The 26,079-nt window shown below is 36.6% G+C and overlaps 1 protein-coding gene across 4 annotated transcripts in view; it reads left to right on the forward strand.

The window, feature by feature from the left end:
- Positions 1-26,079, forward strand: part of ETV1 (ETS variant transcription factor 1) — a 98,735-nt gene that overhangs the window by 60,303 nt on the left and 12,353 nt on the right. For all 4 annotated transcript variants that reach the window (XM_032402018.1, XM_032402020.1, XM_032402017.1 and 1 more), the window contains 4 exons: positions 14,336-14,404; positions 16,009-16,077; positions 19,338-19,507; positions 25,026-25,127. In XM_032402018.1, coding sequence (XP_032257909.1) covers positions 14,336-14,404; positions 16,009-16,077; positions 19,338-19,507; positions 25,026-25,127 — 410 coding nt within the window. The remainder of the gene's footprint in view (positions 1-14,335; positions 14,405-16,008; positions 16,078-19,337; positions 19,508-25,025; positions 25,128-26,079) is intronic.

A 26,079-nucleotide genomic window follows, 5' to 3' on the forward strand; every position in this document is an offset into this window, starting at 1 on the left:
TTCTTTCTTTCTTTCTTTCTTTCTTTCTTTCTTTCTTTCTTTCTTTTCTTTCTTTCCTCCTTTCCTTCCTTCCTTCCTTCCTTCCTTCCTTCCTTCCTTCCTTCCTTCCTTCCTTCCTTCCTTCCTTCCTTCCTTTCTTTCTTCTCCTTCCTTCCTTCCTTTTTGATAGTTTACATGGTAGCATTTTTAGGGGGGTGGTGGGAAGATTAAACTAAAGTTTGATTCAAGAAAATATCAGCACACGATGTTCATACACTGTAATCAGGTCATTTCACCCTGGAAATTATGTTAGAGAATGGAAGGCACAATGAATATTTGAGTGAGAGAGAAATGTTACAAATATAGAGTAATTGAAAGGTAGAATAAGTTATAGCTATCCATTAGAGAAATATTATGCAGCCATTTGAAGTCAGGTTTTAAAAAAAATATATTAAAAAAAAATAATAAGGGGCACCTGGCTGGCTCGGTCGTAGAGCTTGTGACTCTTGATCTCAGGGTTGTGAGTTTGAGCCCCATGTTGGGTATAGAGATTACTTAAAAATAAAATCTTTAAAAAAATTTAATGAAATGAAATCTGAGTAAAAAAGAGTATTACATATGTAATGTATGACTCATTCAAAATAATACCCAGTACAGACATACTGTGGCTCTATATGGGTGATGATATTCTAAGCAATTTCTATTTTGTCTGTAAAGTGCTTTGCATTTTAACCATACTTAGGTACTACTTTTCTAATCAGACAGAATAAGTTTTATATTTCAAAATATCAACCCATTTGGAGTTGCAGAAGTGTCCAGATTAATCACATCAGTCCTTTAAGTGAAAAGAGTGCTAAGTAAAGGATGATATTATAGTCTCACATGATGCAAAGCTAACTGACTTGCTATTAGTTTGTGTCCAGTAGTGCCTTAGAGGTGGGAGCAGAATTATTATGCTACTTGGTGGGTTTCCAGTTCATCCCTGCGTGGTGTTTGCAATCCACAATTAGTACTTTGTTCCTTTGCATTTTGGGATACATAAAAAATCTCAACCTAAGAGTTGATTGGAGGGGTAGTACATTAATAAGATGTTTTTAGCTCTCAGGGCCTATTCTATTACTCTCCTTAGTTTAAAAGATGCCTCCCAGCCAAGAGGTGGAGCAGTTTAATCTAAGACCTGGGGATGGAGAGGGGGAAAGGAGAACTTTCAAGGGCAGGAAGAAAGTTGCTGAAATCAGAAAATGGGAGACAAGGTTTGAGCTTCAGGAGAGGAACAAGTAGGAGAGGGTAGTGGAGAAAGCTGACATCATGTGTCTCCTGAAGAAAATGTTTTATATATATATATTTTATTATGTTCAGTTAGCCGCTGTATAGTACATCATTAGTTTCTGGTATAGTGTTCAATGACTCATTAGTTGTGTTATATTTTTTAATGGTGTTTTGTAGGGCCACTCTGTGGTACTGAGGAGGCCTTCCTTCAGTTTGGAGGCAAATAACACACATATGGTAGCAAATGTTGTGAATGCTAATTTTAAATTGGGAAATTGACACAAAGAGTTGTTTCACAGAATTAGAAAATTTTAAACTCCTGAAAGCTCTTGGATATTATCTAGTTCACATTCCTTCCCCACACCTCAGTTGTACAGATAAAATGCCTGAGGCTCATTCCTATTAACTTATCTCCAGGTACACAGATATTTTGTAAAACAGTCAAAACTGGAACCAAAATTTTCTTAGTTTAGTACACTGTTCACCACCGTCTTTCTACATAGTTGTCCAAAATAAAGTACTTTACTCACCATTTCTTACCTACGTTATTGATCCTATACTCTAATTTTTGGACTCAGTTTCTCTGTGGTTTGTCAAAACTCTACGTGATTCAGAGCAATGGAAGTATCTGCACTGAGACCTAATGTGTGCTTTTCCTTTACATTAGATGGTCCCCAAATTTTATTCTAATTATTAGGTGCTCACTGTTGTAAGAGAGGAAAATATGGGACCTCCAGTGACATTTAGGATTAAAATGCATTCTGTTTCTTTTTAAAAAAATATAAACATTGTCAATAGTTGAGATTGTCAAAGAAGTGACTTTCCATAATAGGTCTTCTGGAAAAGGCTTAGTAATAATTAGAAGGAAAAATTAGCTAATTAACAGATCATCCAACTCTAAAATGCTTGGATTATATATGAACTTTGAGTTTATCTGAGCCTTCTTATTGGGTATCACCCATTCTTTGTTAAAATTTTTGGTAGCTCAGGGCGCCTGGCTGGCTCAGTCAGTGGAGCATTAAACTCTTGATCACGGGGCTATAGGTTCCAGCCCCATGTTGGGTGTAGAGATACTTAAAAATAAAATCTTGGGGCACCTGGGTGGCTCAGTCATTAAGCGTCTGCCTTCGGCTCGGGTCATGATCCCAGGGTCCTGGGATCGAGCCCCGCATCGGGCTCCCTGCTCGGCGGGAAGCCTGCTTCTCCCTCTCCCACTCCCCCTGCTTGTGTTCCCTCTCTCGCTGTGTCTCCCTCTGTCAAATAAATAAATAAAAAATCTTCAAAAAATAAATAAATAAATAAAATCTTAAAAAAAATTTTTTTTTGATAGCTCTCAAAGGCTTAGAATTTAACTTGAGGAGTCATTTTCAAACTTTTATCAGTTGAATCCATTTTTTGCCAGAAAGCTTATGAGGGACTGCATTATATAAAAGAGATACAAGGAAAGCTTACATCTGGAAGAATATGGTAGGACTTTTCCATCCTCCATTTTTAAATCCATTCTTCATCCAAGCAACCTTCCCAAGTTCCCCCATATCCTTCTTTGTCACCTTAGGCCTTTAGTAAAAGCCAATAGACAAGCCTTCATAAATTTAAAGAAAGATTTTCTGTCTTTAGCATGTGAAAAAATTATATATAGGTAGAGAAATGATGAAATAAACACTGAAAACATATTTACCTCATGTTAAGTATGTGAAAACTAAGAATATGTTCAACTCTCAGCTGTCAGAGCTGACAAATATATCTGGTCCTCATATAGGCCCAAGCTGGCACTTTAGACAAAGAGAGTTAAATATAAATCCTCTTGGGTTTCTAAAATGGCAAGGGAGGAAGATTTTTCCATTGTCACTCTTCTTCTGTGTTTCTGCTGTGTTGGTGGCTACTCATCTTAGTCAAATCATAGGAAAAGTAGTCAAGTAATTTTTATTTATTTATTTATTTATTAAATATTTTATTTATTTATTTGATAGAGAGAGAGGGCATGAGAAGGGGGGAGGGTCAGAGGGAGAAGCAGGCTCCCCGATGAGCAGGGAGCCCGACGTGGGACTCGATCCAGGGACTCCAGGATCATGACCTGAGCCAAAGGCAGTCGCTCAACCAACTGAGCCACCCAGGCGCCTTGGTCAAGTAATTTTTAATGCTGGTTCTAGTAAGCCTTGCTTGGGGTTCCCCTTCCGAAGTTTATAATAAGGTTTTAAAGTGAAAGTTACAGGTTGGAATCAGTGGATGACAGAGCAAGATGAACATAATTATTTTCTGCTGCCAGATAGAAATATAAATAAATAGTGTTTTATGAGTTTGGAGAAGATTCTTCAGGGCCTCCATCGATTGATTCAACTGACACAAAATTTCAAAAAAGTGAAAACAAGAGAACAAAATTCAGAAGACCACAATTACGTAGTAGTTTAGCTCTCAACTATTACCAGAATGAGTGTTACTACTACTACTACTAGAGTAGTATCTCAGAAATTTTGTCATCAGCATTTATTATTTTTAAATGATTTTTATTATTTATTTACAAGAGGAGATATATATTTTAGAGAAATTGACCTCATGCATATTTTCTAATAAATTTTCTTACATCTTTTCTGAACAATTGAGTTACACATAAGTAAACAACCAAACATATTGTTCAAGAAACACAAGGAATGTAGTGATTACAAAAGGAAACTGTTGAAAAATGCTAATTAAAGTCAGATGGAACAGAGGGAGTAAGAGCTTCTGATACTTATTTTAAACACCCAGGCTTGCCATAAACCAGCAGCCTTCCTCATCTCCAAAATGGAAGGTCCTACAGCCAATAATGATAATTTTAAAATTTCTAAATATGAAATATTACATTTGAAAATATTCAGCTTAATTTCATCATTTATTTACATATCGTTGAACCATCTCAAGTAGAAGAAAAAAATTTTAAAGCCTTGAATAAAGAGTGTTATTTAGGAATTAATAATTCACTGTATGTTCACTCGTCAGTGGTCTTGCCTCTGTTCCATATTTTCTCTGGCTGGGAGATTATAGAATTCTTTATTATCTCCCCGCCTGGCTCTGTCAGGTATTTCAATTTTGAATTCTAACATATGTTGGTAACTTTATTCTCTTCTATTTATCAGATATTAGAAATTGGAAGGTACATATTAAATTGTCATGATGCCACAGTAGATAATCCTTCACAGGTTTAAAACCAAAGACTAGGCATCTTTTACGTTTCTCCTCATTCCTTCTTCAACAGGCATGGTAAAAATTTCGTGAGAAATTGTTTGGAGATGTATACGGAGATTGTTGACTACAACTGTTTTCCCGTATGGCTTTAGGCCCCTGGAAGAGAGAAGTGGTTTCTTCCCTCTGGAGTCAAGGACCAAGTTACAGATGGCTGATAAAACCTATTATGTGCTTAACAGTGTTTGGTATACGATTGACTCTTCACAAATCATTCCCATAATTGCTCATAAATGGCTTTTTTCCTTCTAAAAACTCTAGATATTTTTAGGCATTACCATCTTTAGTAATTTCCAGTGCAGTGATGATTATGGTTTCATGAACTTTGGCTTTTTGTACCTGATATTTAACACTCCCAAAGGCCAAGCCTTGGCCCTATTCCATTAGTAAGCATCATTTGCTTATGGCTACATTTTCTCCTAAAACATGGCAGCTCATTTTTTTTTTCCATCCTAACTTTAAAACTATTGCTTCAAAAAATTCAGCTGGAGAATCACTTGGGAATTTAAAGGAATGAGCTATTGATCCTTCAGAAAATGTTAACATTCTGTTTCTCTAACATCCGAAGATAATTTTCTTTTACTCAGCCAGTGATTTGTGCACTAGTGGATCACTTAATCTCTGATTTTTAGGTGCTTCACTTGTGAAAAGTGACGGTGATATCTTCCTAATTGATTTTGTTATTACAATAGAGGTCAGGGATTGGCCTCACAACCTGACTTTGCTTTTTATTGCCCCACGTGCCTCGTATGGGTTTTCCTCATTTTTCCGAGTTAAAATAGCAAATCTCCCAAAACAGTACTCTGGTCCACTCTATCGCTTTTTCTAAGAAATACTTAAATATGTTCTAAATCTACAGTTACAGTAAGTGGCACTGGCTAGTGATTTGATTTGAGAATTGAGACTATGGTCTGGATTTACTCTTTATGCATTAACACAGGTCAAATGGACAGGGACTGCATTTTAAGTCAGTAATGGAAGGCTGAAGGCTGTCTTAAACCAATCATATCAGTTTTACCCATGACTGATTGATCCCTGGGGGCAGAGCCCTGGAAGCATTTGTCTTACATGAATGGACTCTATAGAGCCTGGAGTTTCATTCATAAAATGGAGACTGAAAGGAAACACACACGCGCGCGCACACACACACATACACGCACTCTTACTCTCTGGAATGTCCATTTATACAGAGCTGAAGGGTGTAGTGTTCCATCAGCTGCTGCTTTTGCCAGTTGACTGGAAGTAATGATTAATGCTCATTGGTTCTGCCTGCATGTAACCCAACACTATTTATGGCCTTGCAGTGTTCCTAATGTATAGTGAATGAGAAGACAACATTCTCAAATCAGAAACATAAACAGGAACTGGTGGGTCTGAATTCCATTCAAATATGTCATTTCAGCCACACAGTGTTTGTCTAACTTGGATTTTACAGGCAGGAAAGGGGGAAGGGAGGTATAATCTGCTTGTGACTTGTACTACCATCAAAAAAGGGAATTAAAAGGGGGAGGGGAGAGGACTTTTATACTGTGGGATTTTTAGTTTCTTTTTAAAGAAAACCATCAGGATGTTTAGGCCAGAACTGCTTATTGCAAGTGGACGAAATGATCATACAACTGTTTTTATATGTGCAGTTAAGATTTGAAATTAAATGAAACAGTTTAAGGATGCATATTTGGATCTGTGTGTGTGTGTGTGTGTGTGTGCATACGTGTGTTTCATGAATGTGAACGAGAGGAAAGATAAATATTATTTATTTTTTAAAAAGTACTTGAATATAGATTTTTAAGGATAGAATGTGGTTACAGAATTTTTTTTCACTTACAGGATTTGTATACTTAAGTGAGTTACTATTTAATAGTTTAGAGGAAAAGGAATACTTTTTATTTCCATAAAATATTTTTACCTAACACATGACTAACTTAATTGAAACCTTTTCAAGGAATTTTTATCACATTAAATAGAGGATTATGGTTTTTATCATGTGTGTGTGAGAGAATTTTTAGGTAATTGTTTCAAATACCATCTGGAAAATTTTACAAGGAGTGATATTCAAAGATAGATGTGAAAAGCAACCAAAACAAAACTGAGAGAATGACAAGCATGTGTCATTGTGATTTATTTACCATTTTCTTAAATTTAGAGAAGAGTCTTGGAATACTCCATCCTGGTGACCCTTCGTTTCAGTGTGTGGGCCTCCACTGTGCACTGCTTTACCCACCTGTGTTTGTTATTCTTAGCAATAGAAAACAAAACCACCCGCTTTGTATGACACTGGAAATATTACACTGAATTCTGAGCCCGATGACTATTTCCTCTCTTTGTCGTAGCAGACATGTTTTGTTACACCTTTTGTCCTTCATCTCCTCATTTATAAGAAGGGGCATATAATTCCTCTACCTTTCTGTTTTTGTAAGGATTAGATAGGATTATGTTTGTAAAGTTACTCATATCTATAGTAGTAGGGGTCCAGGCAAGAGTAAGGGATTTCTGTTGGTATGATTTTTATCTTGACTCCTAGAGATTTCCTGAAAGACTGCTAGTCCTTGAATAAGATGCCATTATTATTTCTAATGCTTGCAAATACCGTTTTGGGGGCTAGAGGATAAGACAAAGTGAGAGAGATACTCGTCGGTGAAGAGAGTCCTATTGTGTAAGACCAACAAGTTATTGTACTATTCTGTCTGCGACGGAGTGAAGCCATCCTACAGAACTCCATACTAGTATATTCATGTTCAAAGCAATTAGAATAGATATCTGAATATTGCAGTGATCCAAGGAGAGATGAAAGGGAGAGGATAAAGCAATTCATGATGTGTTTGCTTCACATCATGTAGATTCCAGAAGGGGAATGATTCAGTATTGAAACTCAACATTAAAACGTTCCCCTCTTCAGAATTCTCTTGTGGCCCTGTTTTAGCAGCTAATGGCATCTATTCTTGTATTTTCTTTTAAACTTTTGTAAACTGTCGGAGTACAATAATATCTAATAAACAGTCAAGGTTACAGTTGTACTTAAATTTCCTATCACTTCAATTTTATTTTTGACTCTAACTTAATAAAACTTCACAGGCTTGTAAAACTTGTAGAATTATCAGCTTACTAGATCATATAAGCTAAATCTGAATCTGGTCATTATTTGTGTAGAATACTGTTTCCCCCCAAAACCCACATGCTTACAAGAGAAGTTTGTGGTCTCATAGCAATAGTGTTCTATACTGTTACTTCATGTTACATAGCCTTTATGTTTTAAAAGTACCTGAATGCAGATAACATTACTTTTTTTTTTTTTTTGATATCTTGCAAACACTACACCATAAAGACTAACGTGGTGCTCTTTCTGTCCTCAAAGTCTATCAACAATAGAGTCTGTATCTCTGAGCTGTGGTGGAAGAGAATATCTCTGCAGATTTTACATTATTTATATTCACAGTTTACTAAAAATCCTAATGAAAAAGATCCCATCTAAGTGTGAATGAGGTCATACTAACTTCATCATTCTCTTAAGATTTCAGCCAAGTCCAACTTTTTTGCTTTTTTTATATGAGGTTCAGTGACTAAGATGTTATTACATCCATGTGGAGCTTTTGTGACTGATGACAAACAGGTCTTACAAAACTTCATTTTTGTGCCATCCCACTGGCCTTCTTCTTTCTCAAGTGAATTCAGACATACTTATCCTGGGCCTTATTTTTAGAGTTAATTACTTTTAGATTTGTTCGCTCATAGAGAGATCCCATGGGTGTAAACAAAAATTCCCTCCCCTTAGCATCCTTTTCAGAAAACTTTATAAAATATAATTTTCTCGATTAGCCACGTGAAATCTCTTTATGTGGCAAGTGGAAACGCATAGTAAAATGATGCTACACTAGGCTGTATGTGAATGCATTTGCATTTAACTACATCTTCACAAAGCTCATGTTATTTATGCACTCTAGAAAAGCTTTGGATTTTAAACACTGTGCCAGGAAATGGAAAGAAACAAACAAAACAGTAAAACATGAAGTTTAAGACCGATAAAACTTTGGCAAGATACGTCATAAAGCTCCTCTTTATTTTTTTATCTTTTTTTTCTTTTTAACATATAATGTATTAAAAGCTCCTCTTTCTTGAATGAGAATGGTGTCATTAGTTCTTGGTACAACTCAATATTTCTTAAGATAATAGATACGTGTCTTTGAAAAACTTGTTTAAACTCCTCTGTGTGCATTGAATTACACACACATGCACGCATGTTTTCCACAAAGTGTCTGATAATTTCAGATGTATGTCTACACACGTATTTTAGCCCTGGACATTTAATGTGCCAAGTTTTCCACCATCATCAATGTATGACACACAAGTTTAGGTAGATGTGATTTTGTCCCCATTACCTCCTCAAGGAGTTGGTCAAGTGTATAGAAAATCCATCTTTCTCCATTGCATGCTCATATGAAGGCAAGATCATGTAAAAATACAACATTGGACTTATTCCTCTTTTATAGGGATTTCTCATTTACTCTCAGAGACTTGAATGCCTAATTAAGCTATCACACTGATTATGGCTAGAAGCATTTAACCAAAAGCATCCAGTGAAAGAGAGGCATTTTCCCCAAATGAGCGCTGTATTTCCCAATATGGCTTTAAGATGCAAGAGACAGAAAACTCAACTCTTTAGTTTCATACCTGACTATCTTAATTTAAAGGCAATTTTAACGGTATTACTAAAGGTGAAGACTAATCAAATCAGATAGTTTGAGGTGTTAGTTTACTGTTCTTAAGTGCCCCTGCATTAACTAGTGCATTGAAATGACAACAGTGCTTTGCTGCTTTGAATTTTTGTAGCATGTTAGATCAGCTAATCATCCCCCGAATTCATGTGTGACAAATTACAGGCAGTTTAGTTTCAGCAAGCTGACTGGGCCCATGCTAAGTGTCCTATTGTAGTGCTTTTTGGTCCATACATTTCAAAATAATATAAAATCCTTTGTCTTAAATTTACATAATTCAATATATAGATTGAATTTAAAACCTTTTATTTGAAAGAGACAGAGAGAACACGAGTGGAGGAGAGGGGCAGAGGGGGAGGGGCAAGGGAACTCCCCGCTGAGCACAGGACTCCCTGGGGGCTCAAGGTGGGGCTCCACACCGGGCTCCATCCCAGGACCCTTGGGATCATGACCTGAGCCAAAGTCAGACACTTAACCGACTGAGCCACCCAGCACCCCTGAATTAAAAACTTTTTAAACCAAAGTCATTTAGCAGCAAACATCAGGGCATAACATTGTAAAAAGAAGCTCAAAAGAGGTACCTCCAAATATTTTGAAAATGTAATAGAGATTCTCACTTAAACCTGATATCATAAATTTATAATGAATTTTAAATCAGTATATTTTAAATATCACAGGTTCATCCTTCTCACTAAGTAATTGTTTTAAGAACAGCAAATAAAGATATAAAATAATTTAAATACATAATTATTTTTAGTTTTAAGTACTGTGGTTCACTCACTTTAAACACTCGTGCGGGACACTTAAAAATAGTTTCTGTTATTAAGGATAAGCACGTATCTTGAATCCTCACTGTTTGGCATTAAGTGAAATGTTGCCCATAGGGTCCCTCTCCACAACCCTTTGAAGGATATCACGTATTATTCCCATTTTACAGATGTGGAAGTTGAGAGCTAGAGATGTGAAAAAACTAATAAAATGTCATACTCCCACGAAATACCAGAACTGAGGTTCAAAATCAGGTCTGTTAGAAGACAAGGAGCACATTTGTAATCACAGTGCTGTGCTCATGGCCCTAACATCATAAACTACGGACACATAATAGAGCAGAATGAATACGCTGTCCTAGTAACATTTGTGCTTAGGTTAAACAGCAGTTCGTTATTGTTGCTGAATTTTGGGAGCTTTATTCCATGAAAACACATGAATGCATATGTGTGCAAGGCCTCCATTTCCTACCACAGAACGTTTGCCTTTGAAGTCCCCGCTTAGCTAGTTTGGTTCTTAGTTGAGCATTTAGCAAAAGTTAAAATGTAATACCAAACTTCATTGGTTGGATTTTTTATTAGATAAGGTAGAAATGAAAGCAGCAGGCAATTTAATTAGCAGTAATTTTTCTGGGCAAGTCATTACTTTGATGAACTTCAGAGCAATGTTTATGGCTCCTAATTAACCATGTTAGTCATTTGATTGAATAATCACTTTGGAAATGTTTCTACAATTTGATTAGAGTCTGACCCACTCTGATAGTCATAAATTAACTGATACCACTTTAGGATAACATGACTTTAGTTACTTGAGGGGAATAAACTCCTCTTAGTCATATTTTTTTCAGGCTTCTCTGGACTCTATAAGGGATACCGATTTTAAGGATAGACTGGATTTAAACAGTGCTCGCCAAGTGTCTCAATTTCAAGAGCTGATGTTAATTTTATTTACTCCGGAGTATAATAAATAGTATTAAGAATGGAAAAAACACAATTATATTCTTATATATGTATTTTTCCCCCCTAAATTGCCACTCATGGCTTTTCTTAGAACTTAGATCACAAGTTTGGTCTCTGGAAGTGTAATAGAGGTTCTGGCTTTAGCCTTATTATAAATCATTAATTTATTATGAATTTTAAATCAGTATACTTTATTTTTTTATTTTTTTTACAGATTTTATGTAGTCATTTGACAGAGAGAGACACAGCGAGAGAGGGAACACAAGCAGGGGGAGTGGGAGAGGGAGAAGCAGGCTTTCCGCCGAGCAGGGAGCACGATGCGGGGCTCGATCCCAGGACCCTGGGATCATGACCTGAGCTGAAGGCAGACGCTTAACGACTGAGCCACCCAGGTGCCCCTAAATCAGTATACTTTAAATGTCATATTGATAAGTAGAATTTATGAAAAAATATTACAGAATTAGCACAAGAAATAACAAATCGGCAAGGTCTGTAGAGACGTGGGAATTAGTGAAATGATCATCACATTCTATCTTTGATGTCACATACCCAGGATCGTGCTTATTTTGTATTATGTTACAGCACTTTTATAAGATGTTCCTTCAACTTTGACTTGAGCGTTTCTTATAAATGCTTGAATTTCCTCTCCTCCTCTTTTTGTCCCCCCCGGGGAGGAAAGACTGCATTTAGTCACACTTACATATAATAGAGTTTAATCTATAGGTTTTCCTCTAGCTGCCTCGAGAGCAGCCTACAGCCATACCCCAGCTGGGCAGCAGTCAGTAAAAGTGTTTTGTGGCAGGCTGTCAACATTGGTACAACAAAATTCTTACCTCTAAACAGCTGCTGAACTGATGGCGGAGTCATTAACGCTGTCCCTCCTAGGCCCAGCTGCTTTGAGGGTCCTATGCCTGGCAATAAATCAACATAACATTAAAAATTAATTTGAAGTATGACTGGTTAAAAAGTATGGATAAGGGGCGCCTGGGTGGCTCAGTCATTAAGCGTCTGCCTTCGGCTCAGGTCATGATCCCAGGGTCCTGGGATCGAGTCCCACATCGGGCTCCCTGCTCGGCGGGAAGCCTGCTTCTCCCTCTCCCACTCCCCCTGCTTGTGTTCCCTCTCTCGCTGTGTCTCTCTCTGTCAAATAAATAAATAAAATCTTTAAAAAATAAAAATAAAAAAAAATAAAAAGTATGGATAAAATGGACTGCTAGCTCTTTGGTAACGCAGAAGTTGAACTACTCTGCAACCCCATTATAAGTTTCTTGATATCAGGAAACAAGATAAACTCTGTCTTTTGCAGGGTCAGAATTATATACTAGATCATATGTTATATAAAGAAGGCATGGTGTTCTAAAATGTTTGATAATGAGTTTTATATTGTTTTCAACTCATAAGCTTGTTGATTTCTACATACTTTTTAAGTGTTATCGCTATTACGAATTGCCATTAAGATATTTTTTACTAAAATCATGTAAGCTTTTTTCTGTGAAAAATTATCTCATATTTTGGTTGACATTAATCACCAGGCAAATTTTTTTTTTTTTTAAAAATCAGATAGACTTTAAAAATGGAACATTCCAGACCAAGAAAGAATGGCCTCTAGGCCAAATAAATAGTGCTAATTATCTGTTATAACATGAAAGTCTGTGGATGGATAGTTAAGAAGAGATGAGGGTCTTTAGATCCCAATTCATTTAAATGTTCTTTATTCCTTGTTCAGAAATCATGTACTTGCTACAAGTGGTAGAATGGAGGACATACTCTTATATTAAATAGGACATTTGTCCTATGTATTTTATAAGTTTATTTTTGTATGTGTTGAAAGTTTCAAAAACTTGAGGATACCTGCAGATGATAGGATTAATTTAGTCACATATATTTAAACATTCCTATAGAATCTGTATATGTTATGTACAGGCTTGGGCCCAGGTTCATGGGACCTAAAATATAAAATTTGGGGAACCTTCTGAAAGAAAAAGAAAAAGCAACAGCATCTACAAAATGAGTTGCAGGGCATCGGAAGGGATTCCTGTAAATGGAGGGTCCTTCCTGAAGCTACAACTTCATTGGCTTCACTAGAAATCAACCTCTGGTCATGTGAGTGACATTCTATTCAGAATCAAAGAACTTGAGCCTGTAATAGACTTTATTTATTTATTTAAAAGATTTTATTTATTTATTTGACAGAGAGAGAGCGAGAACAGAACACAAGCGGGGGAGTGGGAGAGGGAGAAGCAGACTCCCTGCCGAGCAGGGAGCCCGATGCAGGGCTTGATCCCAGGAACCCTGGGATCATGACCTGAGCTGAAGGCAGACGCTTAACAACTGAGCCACCCAGGCGCCCCGACTGTAATAGACTTTAGATAACATCTGATCCAACCCTTTATTTTATATAAGCTTAGATACAGAATGACTTATCTAAAGTCATTTAGCTTTATTAGTAGTAAGTTAAGAACTTGAATTTTAATCTTTTGTCTCCTAATCCATATGTCTGTCCTTTTCCCTATACCTAGGCTACTAAACATGTTAAATAAACAGCCGTCACTATGACTCAAGTTTAACCATTAACCAAGTTTATTTTCTCAGTGATGAGTTAACTTAGGTAGCGTCATAATAGTGTTTGCTATGAAATGGTTGGATTTCTGTTTTATAGCCCCATTCGTTTTGAATGTTACCTGTGTGCTTAACAAAATAAAAAGGCAGTCATACTTTTTATCTGGGGGTGAAAAATAGCAGTCACCTTAAAAGGCTAGAGTAATTTTAAGAGATGTGGCAGTTTTGTCTTTTCATAATAATTTCTAACAGTGTTCCTGAAATAAACCATGACTGAGTCTTTGTTGATCTTTGCTTTGAATACCATGGGATATACAAATTTACCCCACAAATGCCCCAAATGTATCTTTACTCATGACCCCATTTGTTCCAAGAGCACTCTCACATTCATGTGGGGTTGCAGGCGAGCCATCCTTTAGTAAACGTGGGGAAAACTTTGAATTTACATGCCTGTTGAAGAGAATCTGTGTCTGCCATGATATGCTTCTCATTTTTCCATTCTTTTTTTTTTTTTAAGATTTATTTATTTATTTTAGAGAGAGAGCGACCTGGGGGAGGGGCAGAGGTAGAGAGAGAGAATCTCAAGCAGACTCCCTGCTGAGCTTGAGCCCAACACAGGGCTCCATCTAACAACCCTGAGATCATGACCTGAGCCGAAATCAAGAGTCGGACATTTAACCGACTGAGCCACCGAGGTGCCCCTCATTTTCCCATTTCCTGTGTGGGCCCTGTCTGAAATGTTAACTACCCATTGAGAAGCTCCCCTCATGGAGACTCATGTCAGTTTCTGTTATTTTCCTGTCTGCACTCTGTTGGTAACAGCACATTTTCAGCTCCAAACTTCTCTTTGACTGATGCTTTTTCTTCTTTCAGAAGTGCCTAGCTGCCACTCCATTTATATGAGGCAAGAAGGCTTCCTGGCTCATCCCAGCAGAACAGAAGTTAAGTTTTCTATTATTGAAATTCTTTGTAAATACAGTCAAAATTATCAGAGGTACCAAAGATGCAGTCATTTGATTAATCATTATATTTTATGGAAAAAATCACTATGTTCCCTAAACCACTATTTTAAAACTTTATCTTTTTAAAGTAAAAGGAAGATGTTTCAGGTCATGTTATCTTGAATTTGGTTGTTAACAAGAGTCATATGCACATAAACAGCTGAAAAGTGGATTTCTGTATTCTTTTTTTTGTCAACAACCACATCCTTTAAAAAGAGAACATGTGCTTTATAGATTAGTCTACCTTACTACTCTCTACTGAAGTTTATCTTTGAGGAATTTCAGTTTTGCTCTAAGAGCTAAGTCTGTGTTTTGAAATAAAAGAGAGTAGATTTAAATATACTTGCCTTTATATATCCTGGATTTTTCATTTTTAGACAAGTAATTGTTAAGAATGGAATTTCACAAGAGAGGCCTACAGAAGGGAGTTTTTATTGTGGATGTGTTCATGGTAACCATGGTGGGAAAGCTTTGATCTAATGGACTTTGATACCTGCAAAGTAATGGATAACAAGGATCTTCTCTGGATACATTCCCTATTAAGGTGTTTCTGGAAATATGTGCATGGTTTATGGCATAAACGTTCTGTTTCCTCAGTAAGATGGGATAGGTGCATCTTCTTTAGGTTAGGTCTAATACTGGTTGTTTTGCATAAGTGATACTGATAGAAGTAAATGCTTATATTTGAAGAAGAGTATAATAAGCTGGTAAATCCAAAATATTTGGGACCAAAAATTTAGCAGAAATCCAGTGTAATTATTGTCACTGCTATTGTTAATGTTATGTACTCACTGTAGAGACCAGTACATCTGAGAAAGAAAACTGTGACTAAAGTATATGAAATTTCTTACTGGTAATTAAAGACGGCAACGATTCAGTGAAGGTCACAGTCAAGGATATATGGGGGAGAAAATGATTGCTAAAAGCTGTTGATTTATTTTGCATTTTTTTCTGTGGACTTAGTTTTGTTACAGGAAAAAAGGACAGTTAAAAAGGAAAATTAAAACTGTCTTGGCTGTTGAAGATGAAAACATGAGGTTAGCCTAGCTAACTATTTCTCTGGGGAAGTAAGAGGTAAACTGAATGTGTTTCAGTTTATCAGGGTAATTGTGCAAGGTAAACATAAGTAACTCATCTTGATTTTCCTCCTGTCTCATGAATAAAAAAACTTGGAAGAAAATGAAAAAGGAGATGGTATCTTGTAATTTCTAGGTTTGGCAGTGTTTACCTGCTTTGTGCTTGGAGTAGTAATAATATAAATATCTACTTGTCATATATCACTGTGCACTAGGTACTATTCTAAACTTGCTGTATTAAATCAGTTAATCCTCACAACAACCCCTTTAAGATAGGTGATTCATTATCATTCCCATTTTATAGGTGAGGAAACAGAGACACAGAGGCTGAATAGTGTGTCTAAGGTCATGGAGCTAAAAAATGGCAAAGTCCTTTTCTACCCCAGTTTTTGTGGTTAATGGCTGTATTTTAAATTGCTTGTGAGCTTCATTTGTATCATGAATAAATGTATCCTATTTCCTCCCACAGGCTGTATGTTTGAGAAGGGCCCCAGGCAGTTTTACGATGACACCTGTGTTGTCCCGGAGAAATTTGACGGTAGGTTTCTCATTGTGCTTCAAGTTCCATTTTTTTAAGAGGGAGTGGAGCGATCACCCTTGACTCTCCTGAAAACAGTTGACATCCCTACTTAAAGATTTCCATGCACATCATTTATGATGCATTCAACTCTTGCTAAACTTTACCTTTTATAAATTCTCTCTTCCTTCCCCTATTCAGAAGCTTTTTCTTTTGTCCTATGAGAGATCTCATTTTTAAAGATACTACCAGAGACTATCATTCTTGCTGAGCTTTGTGTAGAGTACGAGGGGTCTTTCCATTGCCCTGCTGAGCACATGTGGCTTGTTGTTCGAGATTTATTGAAAGCTGATCCCATAATTAACAAAGCAGAACAGAAAGCATGCTACTGTGGATGCACAGATGACTAATGCAGCCTCTTTCCTTTTATTGTTCATGAAAAGATGCATTATGGAACACAGGAACAACATAGCTGCCCATTTAGTTAGTGATTGTTAGTCGTTCTTTTTTGTTTTTCCTTTTTTTTTCCCCCTGGGAAGATGTTCATTACTAATGTGCAGTTACTTTGTAATTGCTTAAGATGGAGTTAGGAAAGCATTACCTTTTTAATATCACTCGCTATTGTAGTGAAAAGGTCCCAGATTTTAGAAAAAAGTGTCAAGTTAGATAGAAATTTTTTTTTTCTTGACAAAGGTGGCAGAAGTCAGCATCTACGAGGAAGCTTGGGGAAAAGTGAACAGTTAGTTGATTTAGTGGTTCTTCAGAGTGGTCTCCGTATTTCCTGCTTTGATTGTTTAACAGGAAATGAGCAGGGACCCTCTGATTAGCTGATTGCGCAAACTTTAGGGATCATGGCTGTAATGACTTGGTAGCTCTCAGAAGTTTTTAATTGTCATTATTTAAACAGCAAAGTGCATGCTCAGATTGCTTCTCCATCTCTAATTAGTTTCTTGAAGACTACTCTGTTCCTGAGGTTTTTGCTACTCTGGTCCTTTCTCAGAAAGAATGATCATTTGGGGAAGATCTGTTTCCTTAGTCTTCCTTTAAATGGCTAAATTCACTCAAGGTCACAGGGTTAAGCTCTCGTAGGGGTCACTTTTTTGGCCTTATTCTAAGTAGCTGTTAGTTTTAAGCTTCGAGCTTCAGTGTGGTATGTGCTAGTTAGCATCATTAACAGAGTCACAGTTCTTAAAACACGGCCTTTTCTCTTAAGACAAAGCATAAAGCCTTCACTTTTGGGAATGAACTCCATCAGTTTTGTTTTGTTTTGTTTTGTTTTTCATTCTTAGTGAGTTTAACATTTTAAGAAATCTTGATTACCAGTATGGACATATAAGGAAATAAAAAGAGCTCAAAACTACGAGTGGGATTATGATATAATCTAACAGGCCTAAGTCACACTAATGTTTAGGGAAGCAATCTATCTTGATTATTTATTCCCTTTGACTTTTGAATATTCTTCAACTTTGTACTAAGAAAATGTTTTTTGCAAGATAGTTTTATATTTGATAAGGACTAGAGAACAAGAGAATAGAAAAGCAAAAGGTTATTTTTTCATTGACAAGGCTAGAATAGTCCGTCACATTTATAGGCAGAAACAATCTAGAGATTATAAAATTTGACAGTGTTTCACTCTCTCTGTATAGTTGCTCAGTTACCTCCATGAAAAAATTTGTAAGTCTCTGAAGGAAAAACTGAGATAAATAAAACTGTCATTGAAATCAATATGAAGAGACACTTCTGTATTATCTAGCTTAGACCAAAATGACATAATGATTTCTTTACAGCTATTGACTGAATAATTTTATTTTGGTTGTGGTTTTTAAAAGTGTTGTTCTTTTGTAATTATTTTAAGAGGTGTATGTCTGTCTATTAACCAAAAGAAAGTTTTAAGAAGCTTTGATCTGGTCTGTTTTATAATTCACACTTACTGTGAATAGATTGGCTTGAATATATTCTGTCTGAATTGTTTCTATAGTGGAGAAGAGAAATTCATGCATTAACAATGATATGTTTGTAGGGCCCTAGACACTCAATCCCCAGTGTGACCAACTCCACATATTTTTGGGGATGGTTGACTGGAGGTAGATGTAAATAATCAGGAGCTATGACTGAATTTTTGTTTGTTAAAAACAAAATAACTGACCAGATTTATACCAGAAGAATTACAACACTAACACCCTTATTGCTGTAATCTACTTAATACTACTGGTTTTTACACTATATATAAATAACAAATAAATGTAACACAAACCAGACTTTCTTGATTAAAAAGATAGATTTACAGAAAGCTCCTGTATATGTGTTTTTAGATTGCACTTTTAGAAAAAGACTAGCAAGCTAAATTCACGTGACTGAAATGCAAACAAGAGATAAAGAAAAATGAATTTTTATTTGCTGCCAGTTAAGAAAGTGGTAGTGCCAGTATGAAGGTGTGGGAAAAAGATGGTCTGATGATAATCCGATATGCCCTGATTTACCTGTGCGATTTTCCTAATTTACATAAAGTACAGATTACTTAACTCAGAATTTAAGAATTAAATTTCCTTTGAGATGGGACACCTGGGTGGCTCCGTTGGTTGAGCATCCAACTCTTGATTTTGGATCAGGTCATGAGCTCAGGGTCATGGGATCGAGTCCCACATGGGGTTCAGCGCGAGTCTGCGTGGGATTCTCTCCCTTTCCCTCTGCCTCTCCCCCTGTTCTCTCTCTCACAAATAAATAAATAAATCTGTAAAAATAAATAAATAAAAGTAAATTTGCTTTGAAATATTTGCATTAAAATTTGCAAATTTTTTCATGTACTGGTCAATGAGGTATTACAAAGTATAGTTTGCAGAATTTGTACAAATAAAATGTCCAGAGCTTAAAATCAATTACTCCCTCTTCCATGTTGCTTAGAGTAGTGAATAATGTCATTAACAATAAAAGCAAGAAGTGTGATTGGATGGTATGGTTTTTAAATAAATGAGTGAAAACAGAAAGATAGTTATACAAAATTTTAATAAGCAAATGACATTCGTGGATTTATACTACACCCGTTTGCATTTATATTTTGACCCTTATATGTTATATATAGTTGTCTGTAAGTTTGTACAGGTTCTTGGTTTACATTAAATCCTTTAACTGTTTTAAAGCCCTATTTAAAGTGGTAATGTTATATTTCATAGAAACCCGTAAAGTGGTTGTGGCTGAAACATTTTCATGATTGGTTTAATGTAAATTTTATGTAAATGTCGTAATATTGCTAATAATAGAAACTTTAACATTTTTTAATTTAGGAGACATCAAACAGGAGCCAGGAATGTATCGGGAAGGACCCACATACCAGCGGCGGGGATCACTTCAGCTCTGGCAGTTTTTGGTAGCTCTTCTGGATGACCCTTCTAATTCTCATTTCATTGCGTGGACTGGGCGAGGCATGGAATTTAAACTGATTGAGCCTGAAGAGGTGGGTTTAGTAGATTTTTGTTAGGAAAATTGGATATATTACAATATAAAGAAACAAATATTGATTAATATGCTAAAAATGTATTTTTTTTTAATTTTAAAACTTTAGGGAAACCTTCTGAATTAGAAAGTGGGCAAAGGGAAAAAAAAAAGTCTACATTTAAAATAAGAAATGAATATGACCCTCATGCACATGCAAATGGAGTGTTTTCCTGAAAAACTTCTCAGTTCAATTTTTATTCTCCTCAGGTCTAGCTTTAGGCTTAAAACTACTGTTATTATTACAGCATAACCCACCGATAGCATTTTGGACCTCTACAGAAAGGTGACTTTTATATATAAAAATGTTTGTATCTTACTAAAGGTGCTTTCTCAGCTACTATTAGAATCGACTTTAGTTTACATTAGTCAAGAAAGCAATGGATGACTTTTTTTTTTTTAAAGATTTTATTTATTTATTTGTCTGAGAGAGAGAGAGAGAGAAAGAAAGAGTGCACATAAGCAGGAGGAATGGCAGAGGGAGAAGCAGGCTCCTGGCTGAGCAAGGAGCCCGATGCAGGACTTGATCCCAGGACCCTGAGATCATGACCTGAGCTGAAGGCAGACGTTTAACCAACGGAGCCACCCAGGCATCCCTGATGACTTGCAATTAACATGCCTATGCCTGCTCATATTGGCTGTAGAGTCTAAACGCCTCAAAAACGTGTAAAATCTAGGAAGATATCCAGCTATTTTTGAACCCAAAGTGATTAGTTTAGATTAGTGTAGACTGGACATCTATAACCTAGGCTAATGGGCCCATACATCTTAAATTTTCTGCCCTCTGAAACCGTATATTCATTCATAATCAGATAACATGTCCTTGTTTGATATCCAGAAAATAAGTCATCTTCCTTATTTAAGAGATGGTCTGATTCAAATTTGTATTAAAAGAAGTTTGAAATAAAAGGAGCTGGTTAGCATAATTATGTCTAATTCAGATTATATCAATACACTAGTAGTCTAGAGGGTTAGCTTTGCATCTCCATTGCCCTAATGAAACACACACGCACAGAGGGCTCGATATCAGAATTTGAAAATATCCATCATCTAGTATGGGCTAAGTATTTGGGTATTTGAATTTCATAGTGTGTCTAAGGCTTAATTTGTCTGTCAAAGGAAATTCATTTTTATGTAGATGTGCTTAAATGATGTAAGTGAAAGACCCGTAAAAATGTGAAGCACTAACAAAGGGAGACTGGAAACACTTAATGTAAAGTAACTTGCAAGCCCTTTAACATGATGGGAGTGTATGCTCTTCACCTCATCACACATGTTAATAATCACTGCAAGAGTTGGTTCATCCTAGAACTGAGTACATTCAACAGGAATTTATATCAGTTATTTCCCTTTACCTACAACTAAAATGAAGTGAGCAGAAACAGAACTTTTTATTTTTCCCATATATTTGTTAAGGTGAAAAAATTACTGAATTATGTTGGTCACTATTGATCTCAGAAGAATAAAATCCTTATGAATGTAATTAAGTTCTTTAGCAGTTGTTGACTTTCATGATGTTCAGGTTGAATAAGAAGAATAGAAGACTTGAACAGATGACCATTAACTTCATCAGATTCTGAATTTCTGTGATTTTTAAATGCACGAAAGGCATACCATTACCTCTGCTCAATACAACAAACATTTAGATACCTTTTCTGTGGAAGACTCATAAAGTAAAAAAGGGCCAGGTGATTCAGAGTCAGTAGACCATTTCCAAAAAGTAACTAACTCAGTGGTAGTTGTTCAGTAAGTACTAAGCCTCCTAAGGCTTTTGTTCACAATGAAACATCACATTTCTAATGCCTCTTTGCTCGCTGTTGCAGTTGCCTCCATTAGGCAATGGCTGTGCCATTTAAGTTTATTCTTTGGGAAGTCTTTGTGAAATTTCTCTAGCCTCTGTGGCCCACGGTCGCCCTCCTCCTTGTACCACACGGGAACTCTTTGAGGGTCTCTCTCAGCATGGCTCCTGGAAGGTGCCTCTGAAGCCATTCTTGTAGGAGATACTCCTTGGTTCATTTCTTTCTATTTCATTTTGCAGTTTAAAATGATATTGAGTGAGGCTGTCATCCTGGGCTGATGATCTGCTCAGTGTGTTTGGTAACGTTAGCAAGCACGTGCTCTTTAACATCTCTCTTTTTGAGATATTTGAAATAATGAGATGTTATTTTCAAATTCATCATAGATGCTAGGGAATTGTCTCAGGGAACAATTATTAACATAGTAAAGCATCTCTAGGTCTCAGAGAAGAAGTCTTTCAAAGTTATTCAAACTTGTTGAGCTAGAAGAGTTACCAGGAACTCTGATAACCAGGACCTGATTGTGGTTTCCAGGTTTACTGTTGGGTATTCAAACATGATTTTTAAAAATCAATTAATGCTTGAGCTATTACATTTTCCTACTTAATTCGTTTGACAGTAAGAGTGATTTTTTTTTAAAGATTTTATGTATTCATGTATTTGAGAGAGAGAGTGTACGTGAGGGGAGGAACAGAGGGAGAGGGACAAGCAGACTCCACGCTGAGCGCAGAGCCTGACATGGGACTCGATCCCACGACCCTGAGATCCTGACCTGAGCTGCAGTCAAGAGCTCGACCCTTAACTGCTTAACCAACCGTGCCACCCAAGTGCCCCAAGAGAGATTTTTATAGTGTAGTCGCCTTTTCGGTTTCCTTACTAATAGTCGAAGTTTTCACTTGAAGGCGTATCATAAGGAAGTCACTGGAAGTGTTGCCAGCACAACACCCACTCCATGTTGAGAACGCTGCGCTGGCTTTGAGCGGTGCTGGAGGTGGTAGTGATGGGTGGCTCCCACATGAGCGCTGAGTGGGCTGAGTTGGTAGGTGGTCTAACCTCTCCTGGAAATTAGTTGTATTATTTGTTGACTTTAAGTTTCAGTCTTTTTTTGTTTTTATTCTTGTGGTAACAACATTTAACGTGGGCTCTGCCGTCTTCCAAATTTTTAGGTGTCCAATACAGTATTGTTAACTGTGGGCACGCTGTGGTAGAGCAGGTTTCTAGAACTTACCTTGCATAACTTGTCTGCATCTCAGAGGTGTTTTGGTGTGTCCCTCTTCCCCTTATGATGAATGTGACATTGAACAAATCCAAACACCTCTAAGAATATATTTTATTCTTTTAAAATGTCTCCTAATACCCACTTGTGCTGAGAATTAACTGGCATCCTAAAAGTCAGAATCTGCTTATGGTATCCAAAAAAAAAAAAACAAAAAAAAAAAACCATCTTTCTCTCCCTAGAGACTTCCACTGGGTTATCTTTTTTTTTTTTTTAAGATTTTTATTTACTTATTTATTTTTGTGGGAGGGAGAGAGAGAGAGAACGCGCTCCAGCATGAGCAGGGTTGGGGGGGAGGGAGGGGCTGAGGGAGAGGGAGAAGCAGACTGAGCGGGAAGCCTGATTTGGGGCTCGATCCCAGGACCCTGGGATAATGACCTGAGCCAAAGGCAGATTCTTAACCAACTAGACCACCTAGGCGCCTTCCACAGGGTTGTCTTAAAGTTGGTTGCAAGTATTTTACTTTCTGGGTGCATCCTGGTGAATTTCTAGAGGAGAATCATTTATAAATGAAAAGGTATTCAGAAACTGGTGTTTAATTTAAGGAAATATTAAGAGTTTATTTTCATGGCCCTTCGAGGTTAGCATGCTCTTCAGTTGCCAAATCTGTTAAAGATTTGCTGATGTCCATTGTTAGGTTTTTTTTTTTTTTTTTATTATGTTATGTTAATCACCATACATTACATCATTAGTTTTTGATGTAGGGTTCCACAGACCTGTACCTCTGAAACAAATAAAACATTATATGTTAAAAAAAAAAAAAAAGAAGAAGAAGAAGAAGATAGTAAGAAGGGGAAAATGAAGGGGGGCATTCGGAGGGGGAGATGAACCATGAGAGACTATGGACTCTGAAAAACAAACTGAGGGTTCTAGAGGGGAGGGGGGAGGGGGGATTGGTTAGCCTGGTGATGGGTATTAAAGAGGGCACGTTCTGCATGGAGCACTGGGTGTTATACGCAAACAATGAATCATTGTTAGGTTTTTAAAAGACATTTTATTTAGATAGTATGGCTTTCATTTCTTACTGCCACCCTCCCATTGCACTATTGCTTTGAACACTTAGATTAAAATGAAGTTTATCTCTGGAAAATTCGGGTGTGCCTGCCATGGTGACTGCTTGGATACGTAGTCATGTTCCCGTTACATCACATCTCTCTGCTCTTAAAGAAGTATCCTGATGCATGTGGCTAAATTACATTGTATCTTCATTCAGGAAATACAAATTAGGGAGGGAGAAAATAGCAAGGATCAGTATTTTTGAAAGAAAAAAAACCCTGGGGAAAAGGTAATTGCTAATAAAGTGGAGAGAGACAGAACGATCTCTCTGAAAAGCAGTCTATTTTAGGATATGTGACATAGCAACAACTTGGAATTTCATAGAAATGAAGGAAAACACTAACCCTATTAGATAATGTTCTCTTGGGGTTGCCTAGGTATGCACGACAGCTGCAGTTTCTGCTCAGATGAATAAAATACGGAAATTAATGAGAACCTGACTTTAGCTGGGGTAGCAGAAGCACGCTGCATGGTTCAGTGTAATGCTTCAGCCAGCCCCGGGTGGCGGTGAGGTGTGGGGGGTATGTATATATACATTGAGGAAGGAGGGTTCTTTGGAAAACTCGGCTTTGCCAGAGAAGTTGCTCCTCCAAAGCCACCTCCTCAGAAGCTCTGAGGTTTTTCACTAAACAACAAAGTGGACATTCTGCTTTAGAGATTTTTGTTTGTGGATTCATGTACATGGTGACCTTTCCCACTTCCTTCTTATTTTTAGTATCCAATTACTGTTCTCTAAATGAATGCTTAATTCTCCACTTTAGTATTGTTTACAGTTTTATTCTGATGCTGCTTCGGGCAATAAAAATTATTTGCAGTTCAGATTATGAATTTGTATACTCTTTCCTCTGTTACACATACGGTGCCACTTGTTCATTCTTTCCTTCTGTAGCAAACAGCATATTTTTTTTTCTTTAGTTTATCATGACCTTAGAAAACACTTTTACAAAGAGATCCCTAAGCTGTTCTTGGTCTATAGGTTTTATCAGAAAAACTAAGAAGGAAAAAACAGGCAGTATATCTCAGAATGGGAAACTTGCCTCATTTTGGTGAATCGCAGCCTGTTCATTCCCACTGTAAACACATCCCCTTATTTCCATTTGATTTTGTATCCAAAACAATAGTGACAAAGAATTCTATTGTGAAGTTGCAGAATGATCACTGCACGCCTGGTTTAAAAGCAAACCAGGACACAGGAAAATTCAGATCATGATAGCTTTTGCCTCTTTACTTATGTCTTTAATTTGGATGTGTTTTGGAAGATTTGGAAGTAACTGATTAATTCACTAATGTTTTATGAAATATCTTGATAAGGTAATACTTAACAGTACAATGTAATTCTGTTTTGGTGGCAGGTGGCCCGGCGTTGGGGCATTCAGAAAAACAGGCCAGCTATGAACTATGATAAACTTAGCCGTTCGCTTCGCTATTATTATGAGAAAGGAATCATGCAAAAGGTGAGCAGCTACAGCAGCATTAAAATTCATTGAAATGTTGCACATTAATCTGCATGTCATACTTTAAAAGCCACATGTCATTGCATTGCTGAAGCAAGGTTTTCACTCATTTTAACATATGCTTAGCTCTTGGTTTTGGGTGTATGACAAGCCTTTCTATTTATAAATCCATTGGCATTATAGACCTATGTAATAATATCTTATAGAAACTAGTAGACTTTTTGGAAGTCCCAACTTTACCGTATTTGGTAAAAAATGTTGTTTCAGTATTAATAGTCCCATATAGTCCCAGAAGTTGTTGATAGTCTGCTACATTCTCCACAGTTACATAATTTTGAAATGCTTTTGTTTATGGATTCCAATACTAACTGAATTCTTACTTTTCCCCTTCTTGTCTGAAGTCTTCCCTGGTTTTGCTGTTTGACAGCTTAGTTACCTAAACCATTTATTAAAAATAAGTGTTTGATGTTATTTCATTGGTGAATGAAGTTAAGGTAAATGTATTTTACTTTATTTCAAATGAGCTTCTCTAAATATTTGAAGGTGGCTTTTAAAAACTTATGATGAAACAAATGGAATCCACATAGAACAAAATATACAATTTTTGAAGAAGGTAATGAATAAATGAATAAAGATAAAACGTCGGATATTTGTTATTGTTACATCCTTCAGCCTTGCATGTGTATTCATTCCTATTGTCTAGGCTGTGAACTAAGTTTATGATTTATCTCTTGTAAACATTACTGTTTTATTTTGCATCTTTTGTTCATGTGGGGGACACAAACTTAGTTATATATTGCAGATTGTGGCATATTTTTATACCACTGTAGTTACGCCAAGAAAAACCAGACCATTTGCTACATGAAACATGCTAGAATAGAGGAAACAGCTTCATTGAGTTTTTAGACCAAAGGGAATCGGTGCTCTGGAGTTTGCCAGCTCTCAGAAGTTA

Source organism: Phoca vitulina, unplaced genomic scaffold (assembly GCF_004348235.1).
Source record: "Phoca vitulina isolate PV1807 unplaced genomic scaffold, GSC_HSeal_1.0 scaffold4, whole genome shotgun sequence".
NCBI classification, from domain to species: domain Eukaryota; kingdom Metazoa; phylum Chordata; class Mammalia; order Carnivora; family Phocidae; genus Phoca; species Phoca vitulina.